Consider the following 20508-nt stretch of genomic DNA (forward strand, 5'->3'; position numbering starts at 1 on the left):
TACAGCTCATGGAGGGGTCAGGAGGGCCCTCATGGGTGCCTCAGGGAAAGCAGATGGTCAGAGCTCAAGTACCACCCAGGGACACATTTGTCTATCTCCCCAAGACACCCTTCAGAGAGCAGGGCCATTGGAGCAGGTGCCGGAGCTGCCAGGTGCAGAGACCCTGGGTATGACAGAATTCTGAGGATAGTCCAGCTGTTTGTGAGCTTTTCAGGTGCATTCTGTGATCAAGGGCTATGCTAGGGAGCTGTCTTGCAGAATCCATACTTGTTTGTGGCATTGACATGGCTGAGCAGTAGAGGTAATTAAGAAGTCATGGGTGATGCACAAATCTGCCATGGCTTTGAAGGTGCTAACAGGCTTGTGTTTGAACATACTGTGACCATCCATTCTCATGTTCCTCTAAGGGTCTATGATTTTCTTTAAAGACTGTGTCTAGAGACCCAGGTCTTGCCACATCTAATGCCAGGAGACCTACCAGGCTGGGTGTCTCAGGATGTCTCGGCCGTCGAAAGAAAAGATGCGGGCCCCAGGCTGCAGTTGACCCTGGGAGCCAGAAAATAGGGCATCCCAGCTGGGAGATAGCACCTCGTCCTACAGGAGACACAGCAGGGACATTGGTCACCATCACATCAGGCCAGAGGAAAGTATTGGGGAGATCACAAGAGACCAAGGAACACATTGAAGCAGAGGGACCCTTCCTCCTAAGGTCCAGCCTGTTACAGTGGGGGAGACCCTGCCCTCCCAAGCCTGAGACACTGGGGTCTGTAAGTCCACATCATTGGTTCTGGGAAATACCACTGCAAGGACACCAAGAATCCCGGCTCTTTTCATCGGTAAGACCCAGGAATGAAGCCACATGACAGGCCCTGGGGCAGAGGGGACAGACTAGGTGGCACATAGAAATGGCTCCGGGCCACGTTGAGCTGAGTGGTCAGCAGCATAGGAACCACTAGAAACATCCATGGGACAAGAGCAGGCCCTGGGAGGTACAGGCTAAGAATGGCTTTGTTGGGGACTTTAGGGGCATCTTGAGCCCCTGCTACGAATTCACACCTAAAGCCAGGGCGTGGGTACATCTGGGGACATACTTTTGACCTCCCAGGACCCTCAGGATGGGCTCCACCCACCTTCAGGTTGACAATGGGCACAGACCCACGGTCAGCACGGCGCACAATACTGTAGAGGTCCTGCAGCCTGGAGGATAGGAAGGCCCGGAAGGTGCCAGTCAGCCCCACGGCTCGGGCCTGCTGGAAGCACTGGAAGTCGGCCCCACGGATGCCACGCATGCCACCTGACAGCGGGCTGTTCAGTGCCACCAGGTGGAGCTGCAGGAAAGGTCATATACGATTACACCATGAGCAGTATCACATGTAACCCTCTAGCCTCTAGGCTGCACGGTGAACACAGGCAGAGCCCACTGAGGGCTGCATGGGCAAGATAACAGTAACTTCAGTGACCACCCTGATATCAGGGGCTGTCTGAGGCACTGTGGTCCCAGCAGCACCCTAAGAGAGCCCCTAATCCCCTTTCCTGTGAGCAGAGTCAGGGACCAGAGCCTGATGGGTCTGGAGCAGCTGCCCACTCTTGGTTATTCCAGCCTCCTCTAGGGCAGAGGCACAGCGCATGCATGGCCCAGTGCTCTCTCCTCTGCCATATTAAGGACTAGCAGAGACTGGCTCCTAAGTGTTTGATTTCATTGACAACCACTAAGCCACCAGGCAAGCCCCTGGCCTAGGTGATGTGGCCCATATCAGTCAGAAGCCCACCCAAAAGATCCCTATTCAGAGTTTTCCCTCCGGCAGCTCTGGGGCGCGTGGGGGGGGGGGGGGGCGGATTCCCTCTGTCCTGCCAGACCTGGGGCTGGATGGACACATGCCCCTCAACCCTGGACACTCACCACTGGCTGGAATTCCTGGTGAGTGTGGGCAGGTGAGCGTGTCGGGCGGGCTGGCGGCAGGTGTGCATAGGAGTTATGGTGGTGTGGAACTCCAGGGTAAGGCTGTGGGTCTGGCAGACGTGGTGGGTTGACCAGGATATCATCGGCCCGCCAGGGCCGAGCTGTGGAGTAGGGGTGCTCCCGCCGGGTATATGGGCTGCCCTCGTGAAGCTGAACCAGAGGGGGCTGCAGAGCCCCTACCTCATTGCCCTGAGAACGGAAGTGCACAGTGCCTGGAGTAGCTCCTCACCTGGGGTGTTCCCTTCCCATCTACTCTATGCTCTTGGGTAGGCCCATGGTGTTGAGAAGGGAGCTATACCCTGAGCCTTGGGTGCAAGCATGAGCTAGCCCGAGATGCTTGAATGGGTGGCACTGCCCTCTGCTCAGGCCCCCATTCCTTCCTGTGCTCGGAAGAGTCTTCATTCATCACTTAGGGTTCACTAACTTCCTTAGGGCTCCTGGCTGCTGCTCAGGCTAAGACCCTACATTGTATTAGTCAATTGTCACATGTTGTTTGAACTCACTGAGAGGCTGACTCCAGAAGTGGAGTTGCCCCCTCCCCACCCCATTCACACCCCAGCATATTTGACTCAAAGTACCCTCCAAGGTCCCTCATCTGCAGAGGGCCCCACGAACTGTGTGGCATGGAGGGCAAAGAGCTCCAAAATAGCCCAAGAGTAAAACATGGTGCTCTTGAGGACAGCTGGAAGGTGAACCATCTCCAACCAAGTGACCATGGTTGATGCCATGGCATGAACATGCCTGCGGGGCAGCTGTGGGAAACTCAGCCGTGAGTTCATGGGGAGACAGCTCAGCGGAAACTCCCACTGATGTCAGTTCCCCTAGCCAGTTTGTGCTGGATGTTGTGAGTGTCTATTTTAGTGATGTCACCTCCCCAGGACTCTCCTGGGAACTCCAGCTGGCTGCCTTAAAGCACCCCCCCCCGCCCCTGACACTCCAGTCATCAATGACCTTGGTTTGATAATGCTTTATTTATCTGTCCTCTGTTAATTATCCTTTTACTTCAGTGTGTTGTATACGCAATAAATCCGCTCATTCCGAACTGAGAATAAAGCTATTGTAGATCATTCTTTGCACTGTACAGAACCATCATCAACCTCCAGCCACAAACACTTTGTTCCTGGGCTTCAAGAACAGTGTGGCCTTCCTGAGCTCTGTTACCCATGCTAACTTCTCACAGCTGTACAGAGGCAAAATGGTCCTTACCGTCCCATGTGGGTGTATTGTCTGGGCCTCCAGCTGAAAGGTAACAGTGGGGGGTTACTCCAGCATGCCTCAGGCCCAGAGCCTCTCATCTGTCACCCTCTTCCCACAGCCCCTCCCTCTGGAAGAGGCCTGTAGAAAGAGGGATGTGACTACCCCCCACTCTTTGGCACTAAGTGAACAGTGGGCACCGGTTAGACCTACTGCGGACACCAGAGACTCTCCCAGGCCAGATAGAAGTCCTAGTAGTCGGGAAGGCACTGTAGGACAGGCCTGCCAAGCCCACAGACCCAGAACCCAATAGCTGGTACCCAGCAGCTATCCTGCATCTTGAGGCATTCTACCAGTACTAAGGATGTTCATCATAGTGGTATTTATTATTGTACATGTGTGCACAAAATATCTATATGCGCATGTCATGACATGCATGTGGAGGTCGGAGGACAACCTTGCAGAGTTGGTTCTCTCCTTCCTTCCACCTTTTGGAGGTTCTGAATCAAACTCAGGTGGACAGGGTTGTGTGGCACGTGTCTGTACCCACTGAGCCATCTGGCCGGCCCCACAGTGGTGTGTATATAGTACAGTGCTGGGATCCAAAGCATATATAGCTTGCATGCATCTTGAGGCCATCATGCCAAGATGAGCCCTGATGCTCGATCCCATTACATCACCCCGACAGGATAGCTCAAGAACCTCGGCCATGAGCCGCCTGAGGTCCAGTGTCAGGATCCTACCTCATGTTGCACTGCTATGGGTAACTCACCTTCCCCCACCCCCACCCCTGAGCTTACACTGAACATTTGGTGCCCCGTTGGCAGTGCTGTTAAGTGAGACTCACTGGAGGAAGTAGGTCACAGCCCCACTTCCTGTCTGCTGGCAGCTTCCTGACTACAGAAGCAATGTGACCAGTTGCCTGACATCCCTGCCACTGCGCCTTTGTCCCTATGATGGACCGGAAGTGACCTGTCTTCCCCTGAATTACTTCCTGTTGGGTATTTGGACTCAGCCACAATCAAAGTAACTAATAAACATTCGCTTACCACTAACCCTCAAAGTACCGAGGAACCCACTTACTGTTCCTTAAAGTTCAGAAATCCTTTCATCCTTGTGGATGGGTGTTGGGGGGGGGGTCCCCGAGAACTCACCTGCACCTTCCGGAAGCCATTTCTAACACGTACGTAGAGCTCTTCCCTCTCGGCCACAAAGATGAGCCAGCCCTCGGGCACCTCACGCGCCTTGTCCAGCATGGTCTGGTATGTGGCCCAGATCCTCACCTGCTGGAATCCCAACCCAAGCCCAGTGTGGGACCTACTGCCCAGAGCACCCAGAGCTCCCAGGATTTGGGAGGCCAGAGGGTGAGCCTGGATAGGCACCCCTCTTTGTTGGGCTGTCCCCAAGAGGGAGGAGTGGAGGTTGTAGTGGTGAGTGCCTTGGGGATCCCATGGTTCCACAGACACTAGTCTCTGTACCCAGTGGACTGATGGTGAGGACTTCCTGATACTACCTGTCTCCCCAGCCCTATACCAGATCCTCAGACCTTGGCCAACAGGATACTTACCCCAGCAGAGGCACCCATGGCTCCTGGGGGACCTGGAGGACCAGGGGGGCCCGGAGGACCAGGAACACTGACAGCTATAAGAAAGATCAAGCTAGGAACCCCTGGCCACATGGGTAGCCCCCAGGGACCCAGGCCCACTCTCCATTCTCCACATACTTACTCTGCCTATGAGGGCCAGGGAACGAGGGAGGTCCTGGAGGCCCTGGAGGTCCTGGGGGGCCCTGACGTCCCTCATAGCCAATGCCAGGAGGTCCCTGAGGGCCAGGAGGACCAGGTGGGCCCTGGATGCTCTCTCCCTTTGGACCCTAGGAACGACAAGGAAATCTTCCATTGTACCCTGCATGCCCTAGGCTGGGACTGTACCTGCTCAGAGCCCCAGAGGTGGAAGCAGCCTTTGAGACCAGTACAGCCCTGCCTACCATGGGGCCCCTTTTGCTGGAGATGCGGTCCCAAGACAAAGCAACAGCCCCAAGGCCTTCCAGTGCTCCTGTTCCCTCGAGTTATCATGACAGCTGTGATGCTACACCCCTGGGGGTCTGCTCAATGCTGCTCAAAGCCAGGGACAGTAGCAGATGGGTAGCAGCAGGGGAGTGGCCACAAGGCACAAATGAGGCCACCCTGGTCCATGTGCCCACCCACAGAGAAGTCAATAAATGTAGGGTCTTAGGCAGCTGAGCTTGCAGGGTTTGGTCTGAGTCTTTCAGGGTACACAACCAGGCGTAATGTGTCCCTTGACTTGGCCCACAGTGTGTGGACAACCTGCAAGAAGCCTGGGGCTCAGGCTTACCGGAATCCCAGGGTATCCAGGGGGGCCGGGTGGTCCAGGCACACCTGAGCTGAAGAATCCACCACCAGCAGCCCCAGGTTCTCCCCTCTCTCCTTTCTGTCCAGCGTCCCCTCGGTCTCCTTTGTCACCCTACAGGTGAAAATGGTTATGTGAGCCAGGTGGGGATGATAGGCTGGCACTGACCCCGTGACTCATGGGCACCTCCTTGGTCCCTAGTGCTTGTCCTCCCAGATCCAACTGGGCTCCCACTTCCTGTTGTATCAGCCCCACCCCCACCAGCCTGGGACAAATGAGCAGCTAGAGGGAAGGACACTACCCACTACCACAAGGCCAGTGTTCCTCGTGGAGCCAGAAGAATGTGGTTTGGCTGAAAGTCAGTGGACTCTTGTCACCAGGGACAAAGACACCTGCCTGGACACCAGCCACTCCATCAGGACATCCACTTCCCTTCAACTTGACCAACAATCTCACCCACCTTCATTTCAGCTCCCAAATTGAAGAAGTCGATGGGGAACTGCCCTGCAGGGTAGAAAGGCAGGTTGGGAGCCTACTAAGATGGCAGTATTGACATACAGTTTCTGTTCCCCTCCCCTAACCCACCTGCCTCCATTGATTTGTGTAAGGACCACACATGCTCTTAAATTTACTCCTGGTTAATGGTTTGGTTGGTTTTGTTTTGTTTTTTTCCACAGTTGCATTTGTCAATGTTTACACTGTCTATCCAGTGGTCTGGAGAGACGAACTCACTCACTCTGACAGTCACCCTACAGATCCTCATGGGCAATGTGCACTTGGGATCTGTGTAAACTGGCTTCTTCTTTCTCTAGGCTCCTTGCTTCAAGCTGCCTGGTCCTGTTCCCTCAGGCATAGAGTCAGCAAGGCCCAGGAGCCCTGTTGTCAGTTTACAGAGGTGGGGGGATGTTTTGGCATCTTCAAAGAATTAATTCGATTTTTGGAATTTTGTTTTGATCTTTGATATTTTATACATAAATAAAACATAACTTCATTTATTTCAGTCTCTAAAATGTCTTCCTGTTTTCATCAGACGTGATGTTTGCTTTCTAGTACCTTGGGCTGGAGGCACAGAAACATTCCATTTAAGGCTGTACTTTTGTGAACAAAGGGCTTAACCCATTTTTCCAGGGGTAGCAACCTTGGGTTAGTTTTTCCTGTTTCTGTCTTCCCAGAAGCCCCTGCCTTGTGGAATCACTCTGTCTTGGAGGTCCATCGCTCTTCCATGAGATGGTCAAGAGTAGCCATGCCAACCCTCAGCCCAGCCGCCTTTCAGGTGTGTTACCTGGGATTGGAGGTGACAGTGGCCACTAGCAAGACCCAAGCTCCAGCCCTTGTCCTAGGACCTCTGTAGAACCAGGCCATGGTCTGTGGGTCCCACTGACCCAGCCCACTGGGGACTTAGAGGACCCAGCTATTCAGGCTTCTGAGGTGCTTTGCCAGTATCACCATCCCAGGCTGCCTCAGGGCCTTTGGCTTCTCCTTTGACATGCAAACTGCCTGGAGCAGTGCCACTGCTGGGGCACTCCTCCAATGCAGGTGCTCATTCACCACAGACTTCCGCTACATTCACGAGACCCCACCCCCTAAACCTGCAGAACAGGCTTCGGCCTACAGGCACTAGTCCCTGTGGCTGGCATGTGGCCAGAGGTGATGGTGACAAGCATCGGCGGCTGCTGAGCCCTTCCGTCTCCAGGTTACATTTTTCTGATGACGGCACATTTTTCTTACTTTCTGTCAGCTGTCTTCTGTATCCTGGGGTTCTGTTATTGTACGCACACGAGTTTGGTTGCCGGATTGTTCTGGCAGATTGATTTTGATTGAGATGAGTGCTTTTTAAATTCCAGTCATGTTTCCTAAGATCCACTTGGTCATGGACACACACACACACACACACACACACACACACACACACACACACGCATGCATGCACACAAACACACTTTGCTGGCCATCCCTAGCTCCCTTCTCCTGGGATAGTTCCCTCCATCTTGATCGTCTAGCCTGCCCTCATCCTAAAGGAGGGGTCCCCCTGTGTCTCTCTGGGCAGCCAATCCACTCCCATCCCAACGTCCGACAGAAGCACCCATGTTCAACTGCTGACAACCTGGGTTCAAATCTATTTTGTCCATTATTTCCCACGTCCCTGCTCCTGCTCTGTCTTCATTTGCATCCAGCTCTGCTCTGTATTTCTGTGTCATTTATCTGTGCATCAGGCATCCAGCGGCACATTCTTCTGTTTTGGGCTTTCTTTCAAGGTCATCTGCACCCCTGACCTCAGCTGAACATCAGAGAGAGCCTGCGCTCCAGAGAGTCTGGGCCTGTGGCTATGCAGCCTGGACTCTCCCTGCTGTGTTGGTCAGCTGTTGCCTTCCTGGGCACAGCTTCAGTCTCTCCCAGGGGGCTGGCACTGCACATCCGGCTGCTCGCTGCTTTGTGCGGAGTCATACCCTGGCTGTGGAGTTCTGTCGCACGAGCCTCCCTCTGATGCTCTGAAACACGCAGGGGCTTCTGGCTTGACTCACTTCTGACAGTCTTCTTGGGCATCTTTTGACTATGGGAAGCACTGCAAATGTTTTTTTCAGCTTCGGAAACTCAGGGCCATTTTGCCCCCAACCACTGTTTCTCTTTGGTTCTCAGTGGCAAGCATGGTAGACCATCCCTGTGATCTCCCTCTGTGGACCTTCCGCTCTCTTCCTGTGCTTCCACTGGCTAGGTGCTGAGATGGCCTTTCCCAGCTTACCCCTGCTGTCGGGGGGGGGGGGGGGGGGGGGGGGGTGGGGGGGGAGGATCGTATCCCCCAGTAGTCTGAACTCTTGTGTCTTAGGATTTACCCAGACAGCCTTCTGCTCTCTGAGATGATTCTCTTTCCTTTTAGCTTTGGGGCATAGTACCCTCTAAGTCTTGGTCCCAGCCTGGTAACCACTTCCCAGGAGGCCTGGGTATCTAGTTGGATCTCTGTTCCAGTGCCTGTGTCTTCCTTATCATGTCTTCCTTATCATTCTAGTGCTGTAGGTGGGCAGAATCTGGGGCTGGACAGTGAGCAGGGATCCCACTGGCACATGAATGCTAATGCTTTTGTGGTTCAAGGGGAGTGGTCTCAGCCCTCTTCCCCTCTGGTCCTCCCTCCATCTCACGGGAGGCTTCTCAACATTTATCCTGCTTTCCCAGGTGGTCTTGGTGGAGGTTGGTCAGATCAACATGGGCTCTGGCAGGGAACACTCATTGCTCATTGGGAAGAGCAGCCCCACTGGTATCTATCAATAAATGGGGTGATGGGGGCATCCCACTGAGCTGCTCTTCCCCGCAGCCCTCCCAGGCTCTGGGCCCCAAGATGATGACTGATTAGTGTCCCTAGATCCTGTGCTTTGTCCCTCCAGAGGCTTGGGCAGCCACCATGGTGTAGTGGATGTCTAGCACCCCAAGGCTCTTTTGTCCCACCCTGGGGCTGGCTGTACTCAATGACCCTCAGCCTGGACCTTGCAGTGCATGCTCACCTGGAGGCCCAGGTGGGCCCACCTCTCCTTTGTCACCCTTCGGTCCTGAAGGCCCCTGCACACCTGGAGGAAGAGACCCCAAGGCTATCAGGGGAAATGAAGTCAAGGCCCCTCTCACTAGAGTCCCCAGTCAGGACTATCGTGTGCACAGGATGGACCTAGACCAGAAAGTCTGCAGATGGATAGGGGGCTGGGGGACACAGTCAGCACCAGAGCTCATGAGGAGCAAAGGCAGCGGAGGTGGCGGGGGGGGGGGGGGGGGGGGGTGGGCAGTGTACTGCTCTATGTCCCTACTGATAGATAGGTGGGGCTGTTCTTGCACCTACTCTGAGAAATCTTGGGTGGATATCCCCAGCACCAGAGCCCCTCCCTGGTTAGACTCCCTGAACATCCATGCCAGGATATTGGGCGTAGGGTAAGGTTGAGGACATGACTCAGGAACAAGATACCCAGAGTTAGAGAGGGTCAAGTCCCACAACTCCATTTCCCTAATCAGTCTGAGGTTACTATGCTGCTGCCAGCTTCCTGCCAGAGCCCAGACTTCTGCATACACTGTGAACCCTGGAGCTCTCACCTTGCTGTCCTGGTAGTCCAGGTCGGCCAGACTCTACAAACGCCTACAAAGAACAAGCAGGGGTACGGGTGGGGGGGATGCTGAGGGACAACGGTCTAGAAAGCAAGACTACCGGGGTCCCCAAGGCAAGAAATCCCAGGGCCTCTCTCCAGAGCCAAACCAGAATCCTTTTCAAGGAGCTCTGGGGGGCTGGAGAGATGGCTCAGGGGTTAAGAGCACTGGCTGCTCTTCCAGGTCCTGAGTTCAATTCCCAGCAACCACATGGTGGCTCACAACCATCTGTAATGTGATCTGGTGCCCTCTTCTGGCCTGCAGGAATATATGCAGGCAGAATACTGTATACATAATAAATAAATAAATCTTAAAAAAAAAAAAAAAAAAAAAGGAGCTCTGAAGCGGGACAGGGTCTATATAAGAATCCTAGTCACAATGACCTGCCCCCATAGGTCACCTCTTCCCCTTACAATGTCTAGTAAAACTGGGGTACCTCCAGCACCTAGGTCAGGTACCTGAGTCATTCCAGTTTGAGGCTGTCTTCAAGCCCAAGAGTTAACTCGAAGAGTTAACTCTCTGCTTATCCACTGCCCCCAGGTGCAGCCTACCCGACAGACTCATCTCAGAGATACTCAAAGAGGATTCCAAAGCCAGAGATGAGAAAGAAGCCTCCACAGAATGAGGCTCTGGCCACTTACATTGCTGTCATAAACGGGCATCCCAGGAGGACCTGGGGGGCCTGGAGGTCCAGGGGGGCCAGGCATTCCCTGTGGAGGGACAGAAAGCTCTGGTTAGTCAAGGTCACAACTAAGCCTTGTCGTATAGGTGAGGGCAGTAGACATGGGCTGGAATTCTTCTGAAAAGCAGTCAGATCAAAAAGCTGAATGCATTTGATGACATAAAAATCAAAAATGCCTTGCTGACTCTGGTACATGTGCCTGCTAACTGGGCCTGCCTGTTTCCAGCCCAGGGGCCTTTCAGTCTGTGAATAACCTCAGTAGACGTAGCTGGGCTTCTCCTGAGATCACTAGCTGCAAACTCGGGGTTAGCTCACTCAAGAAGGCTCTGACTTGAATGAATGAAGTTGCATTTTCATGTATTCAAAGAAAGAGACAGCCTGGCCCAAGCTCTGACGGTCACACACTGCTTCTGCGAAGGACCTCTGTGCAGAGCCCCAAGGACCCAGGAAAGGAATAGGCATGACCAGGCACCTTGCATGGCATGCCTTCCCCAGGACAGCTGGGGGGAGAGGCGGGGGGTGGGGGGCACTGTGAGCAACTATGTACTTGCCGGCACCTCAGATTAAGGGGTATACTCCCCGCAAGGAAAACAGTATTTAACCTGATTTTAAAAATCCTAACTGAGGATGAAATCCAAGAGCCGGTCTTTTCCATCGGGATGGACGGGATTGACCTGTGTGACTGAGCCGGTCCAGCAGCTCTGTGAACGCTGCCGTTTGCTCTTGATTTTTGCATGGTGTTAGTAGCCATTAGCACACAGAGGAGGAGGCAGGCAAGAAGCCAGCAGCAGCAACAATGAGCATTAGGAGCGTGAACTCTCAGAAGTACTTATATCTGGATTATATCTGGATTTCTACGCCCATCTCTGTTCTGGGCAAAGTAGGTGGGAGGCCGGAGTCATGGGCTGGATGCAGTCATCCTGGGGACAGTCCCCGAGTCTCTGAGTGGCTGCCCTCAGTAGAAAAAAGGCAAGAGATGCCATGAGACAAAAGCCCTCAAGTCCCTAAGGCAGCAGGTGTTTTCAAAGTCATGAAGCTGTGTTGGTGGATCCAGAGAAGGTATGCTCTAAGGCTCTATGGTTCTCTCTCTTGGGTATAGGAATGTTTGTGCACAGGTAGTAGTGAGTATGCCCATATATACATGTCAGTATTTATGCAAGTGTACCTGTCAGGACCAACCTGTCTAGTTACACCATCAGCCATCTGAAAACAACCTGCTAGATGACCAGAGGGGCCTTGGCCCAGCCATTCTTGTTCCCTGGTGTTCTAAGCCACCCATTCACCATTACAGGACACTTACCCTCATGCTGAACCCAAGGCTGGCATCTCCAGGCTCCCCTTTCTCTCCCTTTAATCCATTTGTTCCAGGACGACCCTGGGCAGAATAGAATAGCAGGGATTCTTGGGCACTGGACAGCCTGCACATAGCCCCATCCTTCCCATGGTCTAGCCTTCACACTCTTGCCCAGAAGCTAGGGGAGAAGACTAACTAGAAGGACCCAGGTCAGAGCCCCTTTTGAACCCAGGGCCTTCTACGGGGTGTCAGATAAGGGGTTACTCTTAGCCCATATAAGTATTAAGACACTGGCCACATAGATATGATTGCTGTACCCAGGGGAAGGACAGGAGGGGAAAGCTGTCCATTTTCTCCAAGGCCAAGCCCTCTGTAGGCCCCAGGTGCTCTCCACCCACTACGTTCAACTTGTAGGCCACCAAATCCTCACCGGCCGTCCAGGGAAGCCAATTTCACCCTTGTGCCCGGGTCGCCCATAAGGACCCTACAGAGAGAATGATTAGTTGAAGAGTGGGTAGGGCCTCCTAGTGAAGGGGGAGGGGCCATCCCAGGAAAGGACCAGGGCTGCCATTTTTGAGGAACTGCCTGTTGTCATCTGGAGCACCCAGCCTCCACCCCACTCCCCACTCAATGTGGCAGTTGATGCAAACTCCAGGCCATGAACTCAGTGTAACACAGAAGGGCACTACTCACCGGCGGTCCTCGAAAGCCTTGTTCTCCCTGAACAGAGAATCAGTGGTATGTCAGGGAGCTAAATGACTAACCCCACCCACTGCCTCCTAGAGGCCCTGTACCCATCTGGATGCGCTAGGTCGGCAACCAAGGCCAGGAAACCAGGATGGACACCAGCATTAGGCACCAGGTCTGGTTTGAGACACAGATGGATGCACTCTGTGTCTGTGAGGGTGGGATCCAACTTACACCATGGACAGCTAAGGTCACCCAGGTCTGACTCAGCTATACAGCCTCTGTGAGCAGAGGGTTCTCTGGGCCTGGGGAATCATTAGCTCACTCCCTAACAACACTGTAGGCCAGCGAAAATCCATTCCTCAGAGGAACCAAGGCTTTCCAAGGCCCTTCCCCCAGTACCTTCTTGGAAGACCTGCTGGGAAGAAACCCAAAACAGTCCGAGAAACAAGTCCTGGTCAGCTGAGCACAGGCTTGTGTTCAGGTCCCTGCAGGCTCAGGACCATAGGAAGGAGGAGGTCTCGATACCTCAGTTACACAGGGTAGATGGATGCCTGCACATAGGGTGGCCCCAGCAGGCCTTGGGTCCCTTCATCTCCCGCAGGCAAAGGCCAGGCAGAAGAGTGAGCACCCTGGGCCATGGCCTATATTACTAAGCTCCTACAGGTGAGCTCAGCCAACAGTAGTAAGGGGCATGATGTAAGCTGTTGGCAAGTTTGGGGGCCATGAGGACTCACCCAGGATGGTTGCAAGAGGTAAAGCAGGGTGGAGGTGGGGAGTTAGGATATGGAAGGTGTGGGAACCCCATTCAGGAGAGATTTGAGTGTGTCATGATCCTGCCTCTCTGTCAGGATGCCCCCACCCATGCTGTCTTCACAATGATAGGGAACCACAGTTCTCACCTTGGCTCCTTTCTGGGCGTGGCCCAAGGCTCTGCCATCAGGACCAAAGATAGCACCTGGCTCTCCCTTCTCACCCTGAAATGGCAGGACAGGAAGGGCAGGGGCAGGGGCAGGGCTCAGCCATAAGACCTCAGATACCCCGGAAACAGAAACAGAGGAAGGGGTCCTGGCCACAGGGAGGTCATGACCAGAGCCCCCTGAGTTAGGGTAATAGAGATGGCATATCCCAGTATCCTCAGGGCCTACTCAGCCTCGAGAGCCATCACCTGGGTAGACAGGATAGCACACCTTGGCTGGAGCAGGTCGGTAGTTCCTAAGAAAGGAGCAAATGGTACCCCACAGCCCCTTACCTTGGGCCCTGGAAGACCTTGCTCGCCTTTGGAACCCAGGTCACCCTTTGGTCCAGCAGGTCCCTACAGTGAAGACCAGATAGGAATGAAGGTTCCTGACCCCAGTGTACTTTAGTCCCCATATCCCCCATATCCTGTGCCCTGGGGTTGCTCCCTGGTTATGTGCCAGCCCTTCAGGGTCCTGAATAATTATAAATAGCAAGGGCACCATGCTATACCCTCCAGGCCCCATTACCTTCCCGATAGCATCATGTCCTCAAGGACAGTGACTATCCCCAACAAAGCTCACACTACTGTCCTGTGTGTGCCAAGAGCAGAGCCCATCTCCCCCACCCCACCCCTGCCCCTTCATGCCAGGGCATTGCTGGGCAAGCATGCAGCTCTGAAGCAAAGCTACTTACAGGAAAGCCTGCATACCCTGGCTTGCCCTTTGGAAAGAAGAGCATCATGAGTTTTTCAGCCACACTGCTCTCGCGGGTGTTCTGACCCAGCTCCCCTGGACCCTCCGTGGAAGCAAGATGGCGCTTACCTCAGGTCCTGATGTGCTCACGACTGCTCTCTGTCCCCAGGCCATGGCGAAATATAAATTAGTGGAAAAGAAAAGAAATCTGCCTTTGAGTTGAAAGCCACCTGGCATCATGTTAGCCGCAAGCACACTAAAGCAAGTCCAGAGTGGAATTTAGAAGAGAACTGTATTTAGCAGTGTGCCCGGGCTCTCTCTGCAAGTGTCCAGGTGACAACTGGCCCATTTCCCAGGGAGTCTCCCTTCCCATGAAAGACTCTAGCATCATGGATCGCCAGGGCTGGCATCACTCTACAGTCCTATTACACACTTATTCTGCTGTATATGCTCGGGCTCATCATGGGGAAGCCCCACCCACTGGGGGCTTTTCCTATGCCTCACTGCCATACCAATGTCCCCTGAATAAAGATGACCAGCTGTGGCTTTTGGAACTATCCTGGTCCCAGAGCCCTTGCTCCTGCTGTCCCCCAGGCCTCACTAAAATGCTACCATCTTTTATGAGTCCCATGGTGTCTGTCCAGTCTTGGAAGCATGCGGCCTGGGCCAGGCACTCTTGTAACCGTCCACAGCCTCGTTCCCAGGACTCTACTGTCCCCATCTCAGAACTGAGGGTCTCAGGACTCCAGCAGGGGAAGTAACCAGCCAGGATCACAGGTGACAACATCAGCTGGGACTTGAGCCCAGCTGTTACCCCCGCCATGCTCCAGCTCTGTCTAGGGCAGCCTCTCCCCTGCATTCTCAGCTCTCCTGGGCCCTGCATCTGACATCCCGAGACCTGGGCTTCTTGCTGCAGAGAAGTGAGCTTGGGAAGCAGCTTGGCCCCTGGGTTCTGTGGTGGGGCTGGCAGGGACCTTGACTAGGCCACTGGAGTATGTTGCGGCAGGCACCACGAAAGGACAGTGGTGGCCTTTACAACCAAGAAGGCCGAGAAGCTTTGGCAAGGAGAGAACTTCTAGCCAACACAGCCTTTTCTTGAGGAGCCATGGCTCCTCATGTCATTCTGACGAGGCAGGCCAACTATGGGCAATTCCTAGACTGAGACATGAGCCCCGCCACACGCCACAGTGTACTTACATCCTCATTTGACACATAGACCACAGGCCCTGGAGGTCCTGGGGGCCCAGGGAGGCCTGGCAGCCCCACTCCATCTTTTCCTGGGTTTCCCTGGAAGAGAATGGCAAAGAGGTAATGATTCTAGTTCCTCTGGCCAGGACCCCAGAGCCTATCCATAGCCCAGGTACTAGGTTTGTAGATGGTAGCTGAGAGCTACTCCTGCTGACCTAAGGGTCTCTGCTCAACTCTCTGAGGTTACATGGGTGGCCAGGCGGTTTGGGCCTGAGGCATGATGGGATTGCTTTCCCTGAGGCTTAGACAGCTCAACTCTTTGGCCACTGGGTACCTACGGCTACAGAGAGACACTCACCTTTTCTCCCTGGTTCCCTTTCTCTCCTTTTGGCCCCTGTAGAGACAGAGGAAATGGGTCATTGTAGATAGAACCAGAGTCCCTTCAGGGACCAGCCTACCTGGGCCTGGCTTCCAATGTAGACAGGGATTCTGTGTTTCCTAGAACCTTGGAGAATAGAGATAGGCACCCAAAACCCTGACCAGACTTGCATTTGGCTCCACGGGGCATGGTGTAGCAGGTGGGGGACACAGATGTCCAGGATACCTCAAGGGCTACCTCTCCCCTCTCACTCACCGGGGGCCCAGCTGCACCTTCTCTTCCTGGGAGGCCAGGGATGCCCTGGGCTCCATCTGCCCCGACTTCTCCCTGAGACAGACAAATGGAAGGACCAGAGTCAGCCTGCAGCAAGGCAGCAGAGACTGTGGAGAGGAGGCCACAGCAACCACGGGCCCGACCATAACCTAGGTCTCCATCCCCAGTGGACAATATACCCAGCCCTGGGTGAAGTACCTACCTTGGTTCCAGGCAGCCCTGTCACTCCAGGATCTCCCTAAGTGGACAAAGGGCTCTGTGAGCTTGGGGTGTCGGCTGGCCCACCCCTGAACCAAGCTACATGCTCCTCTGTTAATTACCCAGGGTGTCCTGGCCCTAGCACTGGGGCCCTCCCAAGGGTCCTAGAACCCTAGATGACAAAGTAGAGGACCACACTGATAGAAGGTACAAACTATATCCTAGCATCATGGGGCATTGGACAGTTCTGTATATTGTAAAAGCTGGTAGCAGGTCCCACCATCTCCACTATAAGAAACAAGTTCTCTGAAGTGACTCCTTAACATATTTAAAAAAAAAAAAAAAAGTCCACCCTTAATCCCAGCAGAGACAGGTGGATCTCTGAGTTCAAGGCTAGCCTGGTCTACAGATTGAGTTGAGCTCCAGGACAGCCAGGGCTACACAGAGAAACCCTGTCTTTAAAAAAGGAAAAAAGTCCAATACAGGCCCATCTGAAAATCCAGCGCTTTGAAATGTCCATTGAGTGCTTTGTAAGTCACAGAAAACATTCTAGGGAGACCAGGGGGACAGCAGAGGCCAGTTAGAAAGTCAGGACGCCCTGGTGGGGATTATTCTGGTGTTCCCCACCCTCGCCTCCACCCTGAGGGGCCTGATTCAAGCATGAGGGAAGGTAGGAGCTATGTGGCCAAGTCTGTGGGCTGGTGTCCCCAAGGATGACATGGGAAGCTGAGAGCAAAACGCTCAGATCCTCCAGGGGACACCAGCCTACTGGTCCCTGAAGCTGAGACCATAGAGGGTGGTTCTGGGCTCCTTGTCAAAATTTTGGCATGCTTCAGATGTGTGAAGCTAGGAATCTCAATTCCTGGGGCTTCGGAAAGATAGGGCATGACCCCACTAATGCTCAGTGCATGGGAAAAAGCATGTGGCTATTTTTCCATGAGGCCACCTGCTGTATTTTGCAAACTTCCATGCTGAACTCACAAAGTATTAGCTTGCTAGGCAGGTCTCCAAAAAACACCTCACTCACTCACCTTGAGTCCTGGCAACCCTGGAGGTCCCTGGGAGTCAAGGAAACAAGTGTTAGTGACCCGGATCCACATTGATTAACCCTTTCCAAACCTCATGGCTCCAGTGAAAACAAAAACTGAGGCCTGAGCCTGTCACGATACAAGCTCTGAGCAGAGCCTTCTCCTGTAAAAGCTATCAACAGGGGAAATTGAACTTTAACGGAGCATCATCCAGTTGAAAGCCAAATGGGAGTTCTTTCTGCTGTCCTTACAACCTGTCTACATTTGAAATTGTTTTCAAATAAAACTATATACTGAAAAATTTCAAAGAATAACAACAAAAATAACAGTAATTTTTAACTACTATCACAGTAGCATCTGCCAGTGGTGGCCTCAGAGACTAGAGGTTAGCCTGGTGTCCTCCAAGGCCAAAGCTGGAGTATACTGCTACTCCTCAGGGAAGGGTGGTAGTCTCAGGGAAAGTGGGTATCCTGGGCAGGGCCATAGTTTGTGCATGCCTGCACACATGTGCCTTGATACACCACCATTTGGGGACTTTGGGACCTCAGCTCTTCTTTGTTGATCTAATCCAAACTATACACCGGTCAACAGGGAAAGGTGGGGGACTCCCCCAAATGCCCCTTAACTCCAGTCTACTCTGGCCAAATATCTGTCACTTCTGGAAGTTGTATCCATGGAAGGACTCAAATAGGGAAGGACCTATCTACCTGTCACCACCCCCAATCCCCAGGACATTGTGATCAGGTCTTTCTGGGGTGGAGGGTACTATGGCCCACATCCCCACTGCTGAGGGCTCCTTGCCCTATATGAGGCTGTCCCAATGACACCACTGATCTGGGACCCTCCTCCTACCCCAGCTCATGGGCAGTACCTGTAGCCCATCAGAGCTTCGGGCTGTTGACCAGAAGGGTATCCCAGAGCCTTCCATATCATCCTGAAGGGAACATAAAAGGGATGCTTAGTCTCTAAGAAGGAGCTTTCCCTGAGGCCAGGAAAGTGGAGCTGGGGGGGAAAGTAAAGTGGATGATTGACAGAGCTTGGGTCGTGTGTGTGTGTGTGTGTGTGTGAGGGTAGAGAGCATGTAAAAGGGCCTGTACAGGGATGCTAAACAAGGGATGCTAGAGTCAGGCGTCACTGATGGCCTGTGTATCCCAGCTACTGAGGGCAGCATCTGGGAGATGGTGGTCCTCATATATAGCCCGACATTGGTCACTGAGAACAGGCTCTCAGTCTGCTGCTGTTGAGTTACATCACCACCTCCCTCTTACATGCCTGGGGATTACTCAGTAGACACCAGTGATGTCTGTGCTCCCCTGGACATGTGAGGTCTGTCCTAGTTGTCATCTCCCTGAGGTGTCACTAGATGTCACCCTGATGCTGCGTCCAGTGCTGGCCCCTGGGCTGCACCTGAGACCCTCTGGAGAGGTAGTGCACCTGCCTGTGGAGCTAGGTGTGAGTCAGTGTGGGAATGGAGGGGCATGGTTGTGGATAATGGGCATTGCCATATATCTTGGCTGGTGGGGGACAGATCGGCATCTTGCCTGCTGGTGACTCCTGCCATAGATCTTCTGGAATGTACCACAGTCAGGTGGGGTGAATGTGGCCCGCCACCACCCATACTGTTTCTGAGATAACTGTGAGGATTGCAGTTATCTAAGGACTTGAAGCCAAACCACCCTCAGTGTGGGCCTGCTGGGAGGCTGCAGGTGTGATTCCCAAGTATGTACCTGCCTTCTGTGAAATTACCCCTTGTGTGCGTGCCTGCTCATGGCCAGGGAAAGCCTTGCTCTAGCTGGAAATGACCAAGGTGGAGTGTTTGTGGGGTACATGGCTCTCCTGAAGCCTGTCTCCCTCTCCCCTGCTGTAATCATCTAGCTTCTCATTCACCTATCATAAGCAAGCCAAGCTGTGCATATACATGAGTGTGCACGTGTGTGACACATGTGTGCACACACAGACTTTGCTATCCTCAACACTGCAAAGAGTTGTGGAACATGGGGTCTGGGGCAGACCTATCCCCAGTGGTTTTGACCTCATATGTGGTGTCAAGGAATATTTCCCAGAGAAGCCAGACTGGAGTGAGTTTTGAGGTGAGAAGAGGTGAGGAGGACCTCAGGCCAGGACCCAGCTGGGGGTGGAGGTGGGACTTTTAGTTGTCAAATGTCCCTTGTGGGGGGCAGGGAGGTGGATTGAGTAGCAGCTGATGAAAACATCTGAATTCGGGACATTCCCTGGAGTAAACAGGACACCAGACCTGTCAGCACAGCATGGACCAGCCATCACCTGTTCCCACAAAGGCTTTCGCAAGCTGGCGTGATGGCTACATTTTCAAATGGCTGGGATAATCAAAACGTTATTTTGTGATGTGTGAAAATTGGCATGAAATTCAGATTTCAGTGTCTCCATGTCAAGTTTTGGTAGGACAGTCACACCCTTCTCCTAGTGTTGATGTGTATTGTTCTCACTGGCAGACTGAAAAACCAGAGGGAGGCATTTCCCATCGGGCCATATAGAAATCTGCCCTCCTCCACTCAGACCCAGCTGTGATAGGTGTGTTAGAAGGCCGCTTTGGGGCTGGAGAGATGGCTCAGAGATTAAGAGCACTGGCTGCTCTTCCAGAGGCCTTGAGTTCAATTCCCAGCAACCACATGGTAGATAGCTCACAACTGTCTATAATGAGACCTGGTGCTCTCTTCTGGTGTACAGGCATACATGCAAGCAGAACACTGTATACATAATAAATAAATAAATCTTAAAAAAAAAAGAAAGGAAAAGAAAAGAAAGCCACTTTGGCTGGGTGGTGGTGCACACCTTTAATCCCAGCACTCGGGAGACAGAGGCAGGCGGATCTCAGTGAGTTCGAGGCCAGCCTGGTCTACAGAGCGAGCCCAGGACAGGCTCCAAAAGCTGCACAGAGAAACCCCGTCTGAAAAAACCAAAAAAGTCACTTTGGAATTGAGGAAGTGCGGTCTCTACTTAGTAAACTGAAATTAACGTAATAGAGTACAATCAAAGTAAAAAATGTAAACACAGGAGAAGTGTGTGTGTGAACTCTAGTATATCCTGTTGGAAAGCTTTCAAGGTGCCCTCAGACAGACACCTGGGAGCCTGCAGAAGAACCAGTGATCTAAACAGGAAGTGTGAGGTGCGGGCCCTGTATATTATCGGGTGCCTCTGATCCTCATGGCCTCCCTTGGCTTGGCCCAGAAACTGCCGAATCTTGAAAGCCATTGAATGAGTTTGCGTCTTAGTCTTGTTGACAAAAGGGAGATTCCCTGGTAACATCGGGCTAGGCTGGGGGCCAGCATGAGTCAGAGACTCCGCCTGAGCACCTGCTTCCAGGGCCCCAGGGTCTTACTTTCTCTTCCAAATATCTGACCAGAAACCACTAAAGAAAGGAAGGCTAGTGTTTATTTTGGCTTTTCAGTTGGAAAGGAGAGAGTCTGTGACCGTGAGGGAGAGCATGGTGGCGGAGAACATGCGCC

The 20508-nt window shown here is 53.2% G+C and overlaps 1 protein-coding gene across 1 annotated transcript in view; it reads right to left on the bottom strand.

Annotated features, from left to right (window-relative positions):
- Col18a1 (collagen type XVIII alpha 1 chain) overlaps positions 1-20508 on the bottom strand; it is a 53354-nt gene that overhangs the window by 1538 nt on the left and 31308 nt on the right. The window contains exons 8-32 of the mRNA XM_036167169.1: positions 17895-17957; positions 17027-17053; positions 16000-16035; positions 15780-15851; positions 15504-15539; positions 15155-15244; positions 14087-14116; positions 13959-13985; positions 13558-13620; positions 13208-13282; positions 12312-12338; positions 12049-12102; positions 11625-11699; positions 10284-10352; positions 9592-9634; positions 9018-9080; positions 5984-6027; positions 5509-5637; positions 4882-5026; positions 4722-4795; positions 4309-4440; positions 3167-3199; positions 1901-2149; positions 1131-1328; positions 479-594 (exon numbers count right to left, since the gene is read on the bottom strand). Coding sequence (XP_036023062.1) covers positions 479-594; positions 1131-1328; positions 1901-2149; positions 3167-3199; positions 4309-4440; positions 4722-4795; positions 4882-5026; positions 5509-5637; positions 5984-6027; positions 9018-9080; positions 9592-9634; positions 10284-10352; positions 11625-11699; positions 12049-12102; positions 12312-12338; positions 13208-13282; positions 13558-13620; positions 13959-13985; positions 14087-14116; positions 15155-15244; positions 15504-15539; positions 15780-15851; positions 16000-16035; positions 17027-17053; positions 17895-17957 — 1970 coding nt within the window. The remainder of the gene's footprint in view (positions 1-478; positions 595-1130; positions 1329-1900; positions 2150-3166; positions 3200-4308; positions 4441-4721; positions 4796-4881; positions 5027-5508; positions 5638-5983; positions 6028-9017; positions 9081-9591; positions 9635-10283; positions 10353-11624; positions 11700-12048; positions 12103-12311; positions 12339-13207; positions 13283-13557; positions 13621-13958; positions 13986-14086; positions 14117-15154; positions 15245-15503; positions 15540-15779; positions 15852-15999; positions 16036-17026; positions 17054-17894; positions 17958-20508) is intronic.

Source organism: Onychomys torridus, chromosome 18, assembly GCF_903995425.1.
Source record: "Onychomys torridus chromosome 18, mOncTor1.1, whole genome shotgun sequence".
Classification (NCBI taxonomy): domain Eukaryota; kingdom Metazoa; phylum Chordata; class Mammalia; order Rodentia; family Cricetidae; genus Onychomys; species Onychomys torridus.